Genomic DNA, 17195 nt, shown 5'->3' with positions numbered 1-17195 from the left:
CCCATTAACATCTTTTCCTCCACCTAACATTCCCATTTGTTGCTGCATTGAATTCTCGTCAACAAAATTTATGCAAATGCTGTGAATTCTCGGGCAACTCTCTAATTGATCGATTCCTATCTATAGCCAAAACCATGACCCTTGATTTCCCATTATCTAAAATCTCCTCCAACTCACACCACTCTTGTCATCACTCATCACCCATCGATCTCAAAGCCATTTCAACAGCTAATATAACACCAGACTCACCTCCAAGTTCAAGTAAAGCCTTTTTCCCTTGTCGTGTAGTGGAAGAATCATTTTCCAGCTTTCTCAAATCTGTGGTAGATGGTACTCTTTCTAATAAACAAACAACAACCATTGATCTAAAGTCCTTGTTGTAAAAATCTTACAGCATCGAGCACTACATTATTAGAGGAATGTTACAACTCTATTCAAAAGAGAAACTAGAATAACTAACAAAAGAAAAGGATCACTCAAACAATGAAAAGAAGAAGGTTGCTTCCGTAACAATTGACCACTTTCTCCTCTACAATGTTTATAAGCCCCCATTGCATTGCATAGGTTGTAGTTTGATTGGGATAGACGTTGGCATTGGAGAAAACCCCTTATGTCAGATTATTCTTTAATTCTTCAATACTTTTTACTGTCTAAATGATGAACATGCACGTTATAGCATTTGCAGAATGACAAAATAACCATTAAGTTATGTTGGGAGTAAGGCCAAAGAGATAAGCCACTTTCCCTTGAAATTTAAAGCTTTTACTACATAATACCATCCCCATGTGGCTTTTATATGCAACTTGAAGATGTTGAAAACAAAACAACCATCACACAGAACAAATAAAGATAAACAATCTAGCTGGTAAACCAATATACACGAACTTTAACTCGTGATAGTAAACCAAGAGTTTGATGGGAGTTACAGAAATTGGAACGATAGTGAGAGAGAGATGACGCTTTCTTTATGGCTTGAAAGGTTTAATTGTGTTTAAGGAACTCTTAGTAAATGGGCACTTGTGTTGCATGTGTAAGTCATATAGTTGATTTATTGATATAGAATTTAATATGAGCACATAATATGATAATTGTAAGTACAATAATTCGCAGCATTATTGTTTTGGATCTGAATTTGGAGACACTAATTGTTTTTCTCAACTGCAGCTTCATCTTTAGTCACCTGCATTTTTGCCTTTTCATGTGCTGAAAAAAAATATTTGGAGAGGAATCTAGCTACTTGTTTTTAATTAGCAATTTTTTAGTACTTGTGAAAGGTACTATTTAATTAAAAAAAACTTAATATATAAAATAAGGGGGGGGGATGAGAATAAATAACTCAAATTTACCTTGATGTTGCTGCTATTATAACTTGGTTCTTGAAGTTGTGCATTGAACTCAAGAAATTCATTAGATTCTAGTGAATCAAAGTCCTGAAAAAATGTTCATAGTTGTTAGTTTGTAATAAATTCGTATTTTTTTTATGTACATTGTAAAAGATGTATATGATGAATCAGAAGAACCACTTTTACCTTATTGTATTTGAAACGATCAATTGAATCCATTGGTTTCACGATTAAGAATGTCAATCGAATCTCACCTAACCAGCAGAAGCATTGCAAGATATTTGAGAGTTTGGGAGAAAAAAAATTGTGATTAAAGATGGTAAAGATGAAAAAAGAAAATACATTGGCTAGGGAAAATTATTAATAGTTTGTTTATTGTGGTATATAGGCTTTTTAAATGTTTTTTTTGGTGGAGCTGCAAAAGTGGGCATAATTTATCGGGTCAATTTTTTAGTGTTGATGATTTGGATTAGCAAAGGGAGTAGCATATTACCTGACCGCTTGAGGAAAGAGCATAGGAAGGCATGCGGCAGGAGTAGTTGCACATAAATACACCTCTCTTCTTAAATGGTTGGAAATCTTTGTTGACATTTTCTACACCAAAAAACAAATTGTTCAAGCCTTAAACTTGATAGATTTGACATATCTAGGGAATTCAACCAAGTAACAAAAACTGATGGGAAGATTTTCCAAGTGTGTTAGACTTAGCAATTCATCAACAAAGTTGGTTCCAATTTCTTATCCAGAAATATGTACATCATCCACACAGTAAATCTGTAACTCTTGGAGTAATGGTAAGGTGACTTGCTGTAAATGAGATCATAATGTCAAATAAAGACACCAACAAAGGGCTTCATACACACTACCTTTAGGAGAAACATTTGCAACTGAATATTCTTTGGGAGGGATTCTGGTGGTGGAAGTGTGGAACCACCTACCAAGTCCTTGAATCAGACTGTTCTAGCTCAAACTGTAACCAAGAAAACTTTGCAAAGTAGCAAGGATTCAAGCACAGTCTTCGATCTTCATTGTTCTCTTTGTTTGCTGGAAAATTTTCTTCTAACTCTGTCTTGGTTATCTTCCTGCTTGGTTTTCCATCAGCCTTTGGAGGATATAGAGGAGGTACCTGATTTTGTGCTTCCCCATCATCAAGATGTCTCTCCAGAATCCTGTGATGCTCAATGAATAAGCTGATTCTCTTAGGTTGTGAAATGCTTTAATTGGTGTAGTTGACACACTTTTGCAGGAGGTCATAGATAGGGCTCTCCACCCCCACAATTGTTCTCCGATTTTTTTTGCAAGAAATTATTATTTAATACAAAATTGTTTGTAAGATAAGAATGTAAGGGTCCTAGGTCTTGATAAAAATTATTTGGAACAATTGCATGCATTTGATATGCATTTGATTTCCCTAAAACCAAAACATACGAAATTAGTTGGTAATTGTTTGCAATAAAAATAATAGGAAGGGAATTTGTTCAATTCAAATAAAATTGGCTAACTTTATCGTCTATCAATACCATGTCAAATCTGATAGTTTTTCCTTGCAATTCTTTTGCAATGTCAGATAAAGGAAGATATGTCGGCGTTGCCATTTTGAAGGAAACCTATAAAATTTTAAAGTCAGAGGATTATAAAGCAGGAAAGGAATAATAAAAAAGTAATAAATCACTCTGGAAAGTGTAGTTGTCAAATTGTTATTTCATTATAAAAAAGTACAATACTATAAAAAACAAATGAGACGATGAAACAATGTAGTAAGGATAAAATTGTGACCATTTTAATTTGGTATATGCAAAGTGTTGCAGAAGAGACTAAGTTAGTAATGAGGAAACCTTTTTTGCAGGGTGATGCTATTCCCAGATGCCAAAGATGCCACATGAGAAATTGGGAAGCAAGAGAAGAAGTTAGGCATTGGCAACGTAACAATTTATGTATTTATACTGACAGTTTCGGTGCACAAACGGTTATTGCTTGAAAAAACCATATTAGCGATAGTTTGAGCAGTTAGTCTTTGAATTTTGAAGGAAGAGTTTTTTGACGGTAGAGGGAATTGAACTTCAAGCAGTAGAGATCGAAGTGATATATCTGTTGTTGTTTGTTTCCTTCCTGGGCCTCGCTAGTTTGTCTACAAACCTATATGGTATGGGCATTTTCCAAAAGTAATAGTAGAAAAACTGCTTTCAAACAATATCTCATAGGTGGCTGATCCATGAAGGCATGAATGAAGACTCAAGGGAAGACTCCTAGCTCCTGCCTAACACTTAAGTATCTTTTCCTTAGCGCCGTTTTGTTAGTTTTTAATTTGCTCTTTATTTGTTTGGTCTGTCAGTGGTGCCTTTGGTGCATTAGGAATGGGTAAAAATGTACATCTATGCGGAGTGTTGGGGAGATAGAGTACTTTGTCAAAGTCTGATAATGAGTGATGTACTGATTCATGAATGAGGTATCACCTACTTGGATTGTATTAGTCTTATAATAGTATATGTGTCTAAGTGAGCTTCTATACTGCTCTAACATAGACATAAGATTGGGATTTTAGGTCCTATGTTAGTGTATTTGAGGGCGTAAACCATATAAGCTTGTCACTGAGATAGTAGTAACTATCGATGAAACGTTGTAGTAAAAAAACTGATGTACACTGTCTTCAGTACATAATTATAAAGATATTGCATTGCTGAATTATGCAAAGAACATATAGATTGAGTTCATGGCCATAACTCGTGCCGAAAACACAATTTGTTGCACCAATAACAACACAAACCAAATTTGCAAAACAAAAAGTAGGGTAGCTACCAAAGTGTGACACCGGTGGCTAAGATCAATGTGACTATGGTAATGAAGCTAGCCTCAGAATTGGGACAGATTATTTTGCTAATATTCAGGGGTGGACCAAGGACTTCAACTCTCTCCGGGATAAAAGCCTAAAAGATGATAGCCATGCCAATGTGTAATCCTTCAAGCCCAAGTTCTAAGAGCATCTCTAGGTGGTGGTAGTATCACCTGCAGATTTGCCTCCAAAATTTGACAAAACTTTTCTAAAAATCTGACCAACTCTAGGTGGCCACAAATTTCACCCGCATCATTCGATCATTGGTCGTCACGTACGACACCCGATATGTGGCCCCAAATTAAAAAAAAAAAAAAAAATAAAAAAAAAAAAAAAAACCACGCGACATTTGGAATGACGCGCGACATTACCATTGTAGCGCCGCATCCACATCCGAAATTGAAAATTTGCATCCAGAGATGCGGCTAGACAAGTGATATTACCAGATTTGCTTCCACCTAGAATTGGTTTTTCGCAAAATTCCGAGTTTTGGAAGCAAATTTGGAGGTGATACTACCACCTAGAGATGCTCTAAGTATGTGGGCAGACTTTTTTGCCTTGGGCAGTTGGGCTTTAGGTAGTTTAGGTAGTATAGTATTTTTTGTTTTGTAGCAAAAGGACCCCGGGCTGAAGCCTGGTCCAGCCCTCTCCTAGGTCCGCCCCTGCTAATATTTGTGCAGCCATAAATATATGAAAAAGGAAGGGGAATTTATGTAGTACCACAAATCATGTCAATAATCATTATGGAATGGTTATGAATGAAGTGACTTCTAGAGCTTAGTGGCCAGTTGGCAATGGGGATAGATCAAAACATAATTGGATAGGATATATAAGTTAATTGTTGAAGCTCTGAACTTCAGCAAGAGTGAAATGAAAGGGAGCAATGATGCAGTCAAGTCATTTGTCCTGAACAATGAACCGACTATGTCAAACAACGGAAACTATTTGAGACAGCTGACGCAGACAAATATATTATTAGAAAAAGGGGTTTGAATAGAAAGATCAATCTGGTGTTCAGACGTCAAAAGAAAGTTTGTACTGCCTCTGCATGGCAAAACATTAGAAAAAGAAGAGTTGGAACCAACTGGACTAAACTAATTTGGAATGTGCACATCCATCCTAGAATACTTTTGCTCGGAAGCTCATTGATCTCCATTGAGAAAAATAAAAATAAAAAGAGGAGCTAAGCTTGCTCTTGCTTCCTGTAGTAGACTTGCCAATGGAAGGAAGGAACAGCTAGTTAGTGACATTATATATTAATTTATACGGTGCAGTTCTACTTCTCAAATTTGGAGCTGGATCAAAACGAAAATTAGAACTGATGCAAGCAGTATGAGTTCGCAATTAAGAATTTAAGATAGCATGTGAATGTTGCAACCGTTGGAGACACCAAGGGATAGTATATGACAATGAATAGAACATAAGATTATTGATCAACTTCTTAATATTTGCCTCGAACTCTTGGAGATGCGCGGAGGTTGAGAGGGCCAGCAATGTGAGGAGCGATCATGGTTTTGTAGTTAAGGAGTTTCTTGTGATTCCATAGCTCAAAACAAAGAAGTGTAACAGGACGGTCGTCGATCCACCTCTCTGGATTATATTCATTGCATCCTCACCCCAGATATACTTCATATGTCCCATGGCATAAGGCTGATACAATAGCAAATCACCTTTATTAACGCTAAATACATCTGGCAAGGTATCATTTCCACATCAATATTTAACATTCTGCAAACAACCAAGAGCAATATTTAACATTCAGCACATGTAAACACAAATAGCTTGGGAATAATAAAAGTGTATCTGTGCATGATCCACGTTGGAATCCTATTTTCTTTTTTCAACCCATTTTCGATCCTAATATCGAGTCCTCAAAAACTTTCAAAGATTTGCCCAAGTAAGATTGGCAGATTAAAGTAAGCATTGAGTTTGACACTGTACCTTGATCTACATTGTGTGTTTGTGTATGGGATGTCAAGACTGTAAAACAATGAGCGTCACAAATTAATGCCAACAAACAAAGTTCCTTAAAGAAAATAGAGAAATTGATAAAAAAAAAAAAAAATTATGTGTGATACCTTCAGCAGGAGTAAACGAATGTGGGGTTTGAAACCGCATTCGATATCTATTTCCATCCCTAATACTACGCAGATGTCTTCTTCGAGTATAGTCATTCGTTGCTTACATCCGATTGGCTGTTTCTGGTGTTAGTTGAAACACGGGGACAAACACAAAGATGAAATAAAATTAAATTGGATGAAATGCAAAAACTTAGAGATGAAGGGCAGTAAGCAAAACTACCACATTAGTTGTCCCTGCTGCCCCATTGCCTTCATATGACTCTAATGATCTAGCAGCAACATGGCCATTTTTTGAAGCTTCTATGAAAGGGTTTGATACAAATTGATTTCGGGACTTTTTACATCTTCTAGAGAATGGATCATAACCATTTTCAAGCAGCTTTAAAACTTTTGTTAATTGGTTTCTTTTCAGAGGCATTCATGAAGTTTTCGGCCTTGTTTTTCTTGTCAATCTCTACCAATCACACAGCCTTAAGGTTTTTTCCTTTTGGCTAGCCATAACCACACTATTACCCCCTGATAACCTGCATGAAAGTTCACCAAAAAATTAACTCAAGAAAAAATTGACAGTAGGTAATAATCGTAAACTGAAGGATATCTCGACTTTCGACTTACCACCATGCCTATGTAATTTTTATCATTTCCATTCATCTCAAGGGTGTTCTCCAACACCAAATCCATAAACTGTTTGAATCCAAGAAGAGTACCAACAACCAGGCGACTTTCGTCCAGCTTGACTGCAAGACATTTTACAGTCCAAATTAGGACCAATATTTGTATGTACATGGACAGGAGTAGTTTTCTTCATAACTTTAATCTGCATCAAGTATTTAAATCAAATAACTAACATTCAAGTGATTAAAAAAAAGGAACTTATCAGTAAAAGTGACAAAAATTAATATGCTCACGACTAAAGCATAAGACTTCTTTGGAGTATCTTCCGGAACTGTTGAAGCCGGCTCAGTCACTAGAAGAACTTCATCTTGACCTAAATGAACAGGGGCCTCCACAACCTCAACTTCCATAGTGGATAATTCACCATTGTATGATGGCTCATGAACCACCTCGCCATTTCCATATAACACTTCTACCTCTGGAGTTGTATTCTGGGCATGGGATGCTTAGGAATATGAGAGGGCCCTGCAGGAAAAAAAAAAAAAAAAAAAAAAAAACACAAATGGTACCAAGCCACCTGTGGAATGTAAAGAAATGAAAAAAATATGAAGGCAACCTAGATCTAGGGTAACAGGAGTTGATGTGGCGTTTTTCAGTTACGCCATTAACTGCAATGGCAACTGTATCGGACTCCACCGTTTCATACTCAATCACATACCTAAAAATATCATTAAGAACAAAATAACCTTTGTCTTGTGGGGTCAGGTAAAATGATTGAGTAAACTTCCTTTTCATATTATCCTTCACAATGAGACATCCAGTTACTTGAACAACAACTCCACCCTTGTAAGAGTCCTGAGCATCAATTGTTTTGATCTCTGCCTTACATTTCTTGTAGTCCATGGAGAGAATGACCATATTAATTGCCTGCTTGAAGCTAAATAAAACACTATTATTTTCATTTTTTTCTGCATTGTAAGAATTCAATGACATTTAAAAATCATGTTTTTCATCCTGAGAACTTCGTTTCATGGGTTTATGATAAACAGATAAAAAAGAGGTAGGGCACTCAGCTATATATCTAGATCATATTTTACCACCACCAACATCAATACAATATTGAGTTTTAGAACATTAAAAGGAAAAAATCCAACATCTATCGTAATGTAATCGTGTAAATAGATATTTTCATTTTTTTTTTAATTATGTAATTTGAAAAACATTATAGACCGGTTATTTTCCTTGCAAATCACATATGACCTATCACGAAACATCTTTGATGAGAATTGAAGATTTGTTTTTATCGATGATAGGTGATAAAATCTAAATATTGTGACAGATTTAGATTCAAGCAACTTACATCAATTGTTTTGATAGAAGTCACCTTTCCATCGGTTCCCTTACCGCTTAGTACACTTGAATCGATAGAATCGTAAACCATTTTCGACCATTTGGACAGGATGAGGGCAGGTAGGATTGGATGCTTGCGTTGCCATCTCATCAGCGGATTGGATACTTTCGGTGTTAAATGGGTATCATCCTTCTCTGATACTTTTGCAACATGGAAGACTTTAAGCTCTTTGGACAGTTTAGCTGCTGATGATGTCTCTTTACCACCTTCTTCATTCTTAAGAAAAGCAATATATGTTAAAGGTAATCAACCAGAAGTCTAATCATTTTGGTTTTTTTTTTAAAAAAATGAAGCGCAACTGAGTTTACTTACAATTCTAGTTTTTGACTCAAATGGAATCTGCTTAACAGCAGGATGAGTTCGATTCTATGAAGAATTAAGCCTTATTTCAACCTCAGTTGGTGGGGATCGAGTATCAAGCTCTTCAGGTATTTTCTGATTTGCTTCTCTGAGATGGAGGGCTTTTATCTGTTCTGATGGTACAGGTGCTTCAATCCCATATGTTTCGTTGTGTGAAGAATTACATTTTGTGCTAACATCAGTTGACGGTAACTGAGCATCAGGTTCTTCCCGTATTTTTCTGAGCGCTTTCTTTATGACGGAGCGTGTTCAACTCTTGAGAAAGTACAGGTGTCACTCAGTTTAAGATGTTTCATCCTGTAGATATGCAAAGGATTTTAATAGAACTTCATTCGTACTCTTAGCTCTATATTCAAAATTTGTTTTTCTTACTTTGCTTGGAATCTCGGAGTGTTCAGAAGCTCTATTTCCACCTAGGAACTTTTCTTCTTCTGGTGGTTCAACTGCTGTTGGAGTCCATGCTCTTTCATCTGATTTTTTTCAAAGAGATGTAGGGAATGTCAGAGAAATCAATTAATGCAATTCAATGTAGTTTATTAGCAAAATACCTTCAATATAGTTAATTAGCAAAATACAAATGTACCAATATTCTATGTTTTCAGGCCAGGATTCTGTCACAGTGTTTTAAGGCCAAGATTTTCAGGGCTTTTTGACTTCAGATTGTCATTGTCAATTGCGATAATTTACTCTGACTTACTAAAGAAATCGATAAAGACTTTTCATTTAAAGTAGATTGAAACTTGTAATAGGGATGTGGATTTACTGTGTAACCATGGCTTACTTTAGATTCTCGGGATAGAGACTTAGGATTTTGGTATATGGATTTCCACATTAATATTTAACATATTATAAGTTTTCAAGTAGAAGTTCAACCCTCCTATATTGTGGGATCGATAACTGGTTGAAGTAGTACATATACATATTTCCTTGCAACCTCCAACTCAGACCCTTTAATGAGTGAACAATAGCCAATAATCTACGTATCAACAGACAGGCCAACCAAAAATTATCGGATAATAAAGTTAAAAGACTTACAGGTTTTTTAGTTTTTTGCAGTTCCCCGAAATATTCAGGAATGTTTCCATGAATCATACAATTCCTCAGTATCCTACATTTTAGAAGCAAGCTTAGGATATAATCAAAGCAAAGATATGGCGGTAGAGAATATCTTAAAAATGAAAAAAAAAATGGAGTGTTTATCCTAAGAAGTTTAACTTACAATGTTTTCATGGATTTCATTGTACTTAACTGTGGGAAATCAAATCTCGTCCCCTTTAAATCACTAATCCTCCTGCACATTATATAAAAGTAAATCGTTTGACCATATAGACATCCGAAAGTAGTATCTAAAAGTACTTGCGGATAGAAAACAACTCCTGTGGTCTCCATAAATTCTTGGGGACATGGAATGGAAACTACAACTTCAGAAAATAGTGTTATTTGTAAATTTCTTTGGAATTTTAACATCTGAAATTTGCAATAAAAGTTGCAAAATTGTGGTGTTGCAACTTTTGGGAAGAAGCAACAGCTTAGAATCTTTATGTACTCATCGAGGTTAGCAATTTGCTATTAGTAAAATGAATTAGAAAGACATACTTACAAATCACTCAAGCTAGTCAATGTAGAAATGCCTGCAGGTATAGGCCCCTCAAGAGAGCTTCCTTTGTATATGCCTGAAACATACCGAGCCAAATATCAGTCAGTAAAGTGTAAGTGTCTATTTGGGGGGGCAATAAGCAATCCAATCAATGCAACCCTGCAAGTTGAGTAATTAGAGGCTACTACTGGTTGCATAATACATTCTATAATCAACGATAGGCAACCAATACTAATGAGTCATATTTTAATATCTATATCCTACTGGTAAATATATATCTCAACGAAAACCCAAATTCCAAATCAAACCACTCGAATTAACAAATATACTTAAGACACATAATCAACCAATAAAGGTTAGGTGAATATATGTATTAGAGATATGAATGATCACATTGGCCTTTCTTTCTCTCTTCTTATAAAGATGATCACTCATCTGCTAGATGCCTACAGGGCTATAGGACAACACTTTTTACGATGAGAATCATATTATTTAGCATTACAAAACGGTTGTTACCCATTGGTGTTTGATTTGAGAAGAAATGATGTAAGATGCTGGAATCTCTAAATGAATAAAGACTATAAACAGTACCAACCTCAACTGAGTATATGTTTGTATGTCCAGCAGTGTCTTTCTCAACATAACCTGTCCAACACGTTTTCTTCGGTGGCAAATGTCCCAATTAGCTTAGTCTTTTCCCCAGCCAACCATTCCATGCTAACTTTCCCAACCTGCAAGAATCAGTATTTCAGTTCAATGTTGAAGGGCTAATATTCTACCTGATAATTGTCCATTAAGAAAGACTTGCAAAGCATGACCTGCTGACAACACCGTGAGTACAGGATACCGTTCAGTCTTCAAGAAGGCTTGATCTGGATCTATCTTAACGCTGACTGTTCATGCTCTAAAATGTGGAAAATCAGACATACCAATGCCCTACAAAGCTAAATGGATTCGTCATAATAAAAAAAATGTGTTAGACTCCATTGGTAAAAATTCATAATCCAACCAATGTTACCTACAACACAAAAAATTATAAGTTGTTGAAGTCTTTCAAGATTGTCAAGAGAGGGAAAGAAATTCTACCTTTAGTTCTTAGGCACATACCAAGATACATTGTTCTATTTGCAAAAGTAACCACTAATTGCTATAGGAAATATTACCAATATCACTACCACAACTAACAGCACAAAGCGGTCCTCCTAACACTCCCAAAGTTAAGTTATATAACTACATTGTTTAACAGCACAAGTCAGCCCATATGATGAAATATAAAATTTAACCTGTTCACAATATTAAAAAAAAAATGCGGGATAGTGCCAAGAGCATATACAGGATACAACATAACTAATCCAAGGAACAAAAAAAACATGCATGCGCATCTCAGCTGAAGGCTTCAAGAGAGAATTCACAGCTTGTGATGGATAGGTTATTTTACTCTAAACTCTAAAGACAGACGCAGACAATGGCTTATGCACAAGACGGCAGTCTAACAAAGTTGTTTTACCATATTGTGCATCCACAACAGTGGATTTATCTACAATTTAAAGTATAAAAAAACTACGATATTTATTTGCAATATCTATACAGCCAAGGGAATAACATGATATGTCATATAAGACAACCAAACAAATATATACACTTTCCAGTTCTCACAAAGTTAAATTGCAAAAAAGAAGAGTCAATATTAAAAGTAGGTAACTCAATCAAGATGAATAATTAAAATACTAATAATAAGCAAGCACAAGGGAAAATTGAATTTGGTGACAAAAAACTTGCTCAAATTGAGTTTATCATAGATAAGCCCCAAACCACCAAGTGAAGTATGGCAATAAGAACCTCGTGGATACTGATGTGTGCACGTGATACCTGAAATCGTGACCCCACTCTGAAATGCAATGTGCTTCGTCAACAACCAACAAACAGATTCCCGTTTGTAACAAATTAGACCAAAACCTACAATACCGTATGAAAAAAGAATAAATATTACATTTAAATGAATCTTGGCTACCGACATGTAATAGAATAAATCCAAGTCATAAAGCAACATAAATCTTACTTGAGTAAACTACCAGTAGAGACTAAAATCATACTTACTTATTGGGATCTTAGGGCGTACGTCCCTGTATTTAAAATTTAGGGTTGTGAGCATCGTAACCATTGATGTCATCATCATCATCATCATCATCTAAGCCAATTCTGAATTTGTGGTTAGATAGATTTAACATAATCCTAAATTCAATTCCATCTACAGCCATGTAATCTCATGCATTTTTGTGTCCTGAAATCTAGTCCCACTACATTATTTCAACATAATCACACGCTCGTGTTTTATCACCACGAGTCATTTTATCAATGGTTTTACGATTCATTCTGTCCTTCTCCATTATGCCACAATCACGTTCAATGGTTTCCTCTCTAGTGCCTCAAGGAATTAAAAGAACGAGAATCTGATGATTTAACTATTTGGCTAAAAAGAGCAGGGGAACTATATGAAGTAAAATACAAACACATTTTCACAACTTCTAGCTAAATGATAGGTAGGATACAGAAAGGTTCTAGTACCCGCGAGAAAGAGTGCAAGCCCTCTCAGGTGTAATGTATAAGATATCAAACCGACCACTTTCGGCATTTGAGTAGACGGTGGAATCTCTCTGAGTGCTTCCAAGGTATTCAGCCTTTATTCCCCGTTGTTTTAAACGCATGACCTAATACTGAAAGAGATAATTCTAATAGACGAATTTTTTTTGGTAAATGCTACCAGCGTAGACCACTACCTCCAGCTTTGAAAGGTCGTCCCCGACCCGCTTCCCTCGCTAGAAGGGTTGTCCACAAAAGGGCAAATGCCAATGTCAACAAAAAGGGTAAGAATAGTACAAACTAACACTCTATTATTCAGGCAAGAATGCAAGCTGGGTTGCCATTGATAGGAGATAGATTTCGTGTAAAACCAGCTATCCGATTGATGAAGAAGAAGGAAAATGGAACGATTCCTGAAGTGAATAAACAGACTTTGTCGATCTACTCTCTTATGGCGAAGAAAGAAAGAACTCATATTCCTAAACGACTTCACGCGGGGGACAAAGTCTTTCTGACTGAACTTTCACTTTAGCACTATCATCTGAGAAGTCGAGGCTTACCAAGTCGTGACCCCCAGCACTATACAATCCGAATATACGGTACCTTCTCCCGGCACGGGAAGCGGCGATAGTAGACTACTCTGCACTCTTTGGGTAAAGGGTGGTAGAATGATTTTGAGAATAAGAAGTTTACCCTATTTCGTATCCAATTTGAACTCCTGGCTGTATAGCATACGAAGCAAAGTCTAACTAAAGGTGAGGGGACATTTGAGGGTTCATGTTAACTCTAAACTAACATTTTCACAACATAACCCATTTAAAGTAACAACATACAACCCATTAAAATCAGGAAATCAAACCAAGCACTCCAAAATTTAAATTTTATTGCAAATGAAAAAAAAAACTCACCATTCTGACCAATGCCCTTGATGGTACACGTGATATTAGGACACCACGATATCGTCGTTCGCGCTTTCACTCCTTTCCCTGCTTTCACTTCTCTTCCCACCCTTCTTAAAGTCGGTATTCTCCTACTTGCTTTGCTTTCTTCAAAACTGGAAGAAATCAAGAGAAAATGAAGGCAACAAAGAGTTTATATTTTTTTTATCAATAGAGGACGAAGAGGGAGAAGAGAATACCTGGGAGAGAGAAGAAGAGAAACGGTTGGTTTCTTGAATTCGGTATAAAAGGTAATTATTTGGCAATTAATGAAGGGTAAGTCGCGAACAATTGAATAGGGGCGTATAGTTGATTTTCAACCTGAATTTACACATACGTCCTTAAGTTACTATATAATCTTAAGGGTATAGATAGTAGTAAATTTTGAAATGACTAAGTAGTCCTTCTTAAAGGCATTGAATAATTGATTTTAATATTTTTATCAAGGGTATTTCATGGCAGAAAAAAGGCTGGTCCAATTTAAATGTCCATGTTAATTATGGTATACTCTACTAATTGAGATATATATATATATATATATATATATATATATATATATATATATATATATATATATATATTTAGAACAAAAAAATCAATAAAAATATATATATATAAATTTAGAACAAAAAATCAATAATTTTTCTCTCCACCCTATTCAAGATAAGAGCATCTCTAGGTAGTGGTAGTATCACATATATGTTTGAGGCAAAAATTTAAAGTAATTATTTGCAATATTTGACCAATTCTAGGTGGAAGCAAATCAGATTTTGCGTTTAATCTCTCTCTACCTTCAACTGGCTACATAAAAAAACCCCTCCTTATAGACTAAACCATAAAACGTTCCTGTTTTTTTTCTACATTTAGAACTTACCAAAATACCCACGTAATTAAAACAACCCGGGCCAGCTTTCTTTACGAGAGAAAACTTCTCAAAAAACTCAGCACCATCTCAAATGGTATTGTCTTCCACACAATCCCAAATTCTAAGAATTTAATATCGATTTTATGGTGGAAGAATTAAAGAAGGTTGTAGATTCATATTCGAACGACAATTTCCGAAGATTGAAAACAGGGTGAAGATAATAAAAATTCAATTTCTAAATTTGTTCTCATTATATACTAAATTAAGTATCGACATTGTTGATTTCCTACTTGAAAAGAGAAATCCAAATACTAAAGATTGAATGTTAAATTGGTTGTAAAAATTTTGCAACAAAACTTGTGTTTGGCCGTTTGGGTTTGTTGGGGATCTTTTTCTTTTTAGTTCTAGCTTTCACAACGATTAGAGAGTTAAATTATGGAATTAAAATTAAAATGATTAGAGTTTAAATTTTCATGTATATGTAAATCTATATTTACATAATAAAACTACTATGGAAATTTAAGATTGCAGAGTAAAACTACTATGCAAATTTAAGATTGCAGAGTAAAATTTAAGAATGTAGAGTAAAAGTACTATGAAAATGTAAGATTGTATAGTAACACCACTATGAAAAGTTAATATATATTGCAGAGTGAATTTTAAGATTGCATGATAAAACTACTATGAAAAGTTAAGATTGCAGAGTAAAACTACTATATGGACCTGACAACCTTTAATAATCGAACCCAGGGAAAAATAACATTTCGACTTAAGTCTTACTATGTACCATCACCACATGTTTCCCATAACTACATATTTGTTTTCTAAATAACTTCATATAATAACAACTTCAAAGACATAAACACTCAAAGACCTACTTATTAAGGCTTATCAAAACTCTAACATCATGAATTTTTGAATTGACTACTTAGAAAATATAAGAATGTATAGTAACAATTATTACCAGGTCTGTGACTTTCCCTTTCTAAAACACAATATGTTTTCAATTCCAGGAATGAACTAGCCATTGGCACCATACCAACTTTAAAATCCGAACAAGCTCGATTTATAATTTTCATGTGAAAATTTAAATTTACATAGTAGTTTGACATATGAAAATTTAATTTTACAAAATAGTTTGATATATGAAAATTTGAATTTACATAGTAGTTTGATATAAGAAAATTTGAATTTACATATGAAAATTTAAGTTTACATAGTAGATTTGTGAAACAAAACATTTGTACTATGCAAACTTAAAAATGCATAGTAGTAGTTGATTTCCTACTTTTCAATTACTAATCGTGTCGAGTTTGTCAAATCCAAACCCAACCCGCCTATATAACGGGTTACCCAACGGGTGACCCGCCAAGCCATCCGGTTAATTTCATATCAGTTTCGGATCGGATTCACATACAACTTGTATGCAAAATATTTAGTATTTAACGATTTTATTTATCAAAACAATATGCATTAATTCACAAAAACTATCCATAATTTAATTACATATTAATGAAAATTGAATAATTAAACATATCTTTATCGAATGAATCAATATGACTACTAATCTTCTTTCTTTTAGGTAGTTGGGATGATAGATGAGATTTTAGATCAGTTTTGGATTGGATTCACAGACAACCTGTATGCAAAATATTTAGTATTTCACGATTTTATTGATAAAAAAAGTATATTTAATATATATATTCTCAAATTAAAAACCATCCATAATTCAATTATATATCAATAAAAATTGAATAACAAAACATATATTTATCGAATGAATCAATATGATGAGTAATTCTTCTCATTTGCAGGTCTGGGTGATGATACCAGAGGTCTGGGGTTTGAACCCCGCTAACATCAAAGAGTTATTGATCTCATTTAAAACAGGCTTACCAATCAAAAAAAAAAAAAAAAACCTTCTCATTTTAGTCATTTATTTTAGGTTGTTGGGATAATTAAACTTATCTTAAAACAGGCTATACAGGTCACGGGTTGATGACCCGACCCATTAGACCCGAGAACTAATTGGGTCTACTAATGGGTTACTCGAGTTAACATATGTGACCCTAACCCAACCCATTTATTTGATGGGTTTGGCGGGTCAACCCTTAAATGACCCAAAAGCCTTTTTTTTCCAACCCAAACCCGCTAATTTCGTGTCGGGTTAGCGAGTCGTGTACAAAATTGCCACCCCTAGGTGTCGGGCAATTTTCATTACCAAAAAGTAACTATGTAAATGTAAGTTTTCATAGTAAATATAGATTTACATATATAATGACTATGTAAAAATACATTTATATATATTTTGTTAGGTATTGGGCTAATTTCAATCCCAAAAGTTACTATGTAAAAGTATTTTTACACAGTAATACAAAAACGTTTTTAACTAGTTGTTTTAAAAATCTCCAACTAAGAATCGTAACATATAAAAACCAATGTCAAACTATAAAATCCAACATCAAAAAAAATAAAGTAAGTTCATCAACATCTCATTTTTTATATACGAGCAACATCAAAGAATGCAAAATCATCGACATCTTGCTTTTATATAAGAGCAACCATCAAATAACAA

General features: G+C 34.7%; 1 protein-coding gene and 1 long non-coding RNA gene across 2 annotated transcripts; both read right to left on the bottom strand.

Annotated features, from left to right (window-relative positions):
- Window positions 1-6708: 6708 nt before the first annotated feature.
- On the bottom strand, window positions 6709-7787 carry LOC147491025 (nuclear transport factor 2-like). The gene is made up of 4 exons (XM_086567164.1): window positions 7530-7787; window positions 7163-7360; window positions 6962-7071; window positions 6709-6778 (listed from the first exon to the last, which is right to left on the bottom strand). The coding sequence occupies exons 1-4, from the start codon at window positions 7785-7787 to the stop codon at window positions 6709-6711; spliced, it is 636 nt and encodes a 211-aa protein (XP_086423290.1).
- Window positions 7788-9011: 1224 nt separating this feature from the next.
- Window positions 9012-10304, bottom strand: LOC147491024 (uncharacterized). Its single transcript, XR_015198441.1, has 4 exons — window positions 10241-10304; window positions 9860-9931; window positions 9676-9748; window positions 9012-9110 (listed from the first exon to the last, which is right to left on the bottom strand). It is a non-coding gene; the product is annotated as an uncharacterized LOC147491024 (long non-coding RNA).
- Window positions 10305-17195: the final 6891 nt, after the last annotated feature.

This window comes from Coptis chinensis, chromosome 6, assembly GCF_015680905.1.
Source record: "Coptis chinensis isolate HL-2020 chromosome 6, ASM1568090v1, whole genome shotgun sequence".
Taxonomy (NCBI): Eukaryota; Viridiplantae; Streptophyta; class Magnoliopsida; order Ranunculales; family Ranunculaceae; genus Coptis; species Coptis chinensis.
This window is presented reverse-complemented; position numbering and strand designations above follow the sequence as displayed.

Coding starts and splice junctions, on each gene's coding strand:
- LOC147491025 (XM_086567164.1), bottom strand. CDS start 7,787: ATGGTCATTCTCTCCATGGACTACAAGAAATGTAAGGCAGAGATCAAA. Junction 7,072..7,162: donor AGAAGTCTTATGCTTTAGTC/GTGAGCATATTA, acceptor TACTTGATGCAG/ATTAAAGTTATGAAGAAAAC. Junction 6,779..6,961: donor CGAAAGTCGCCTGGTTGTTG/GTACTCTTCTTG, acceptor ACTTTCATGCAG/GTTATCAGGGGGTAATAGTG.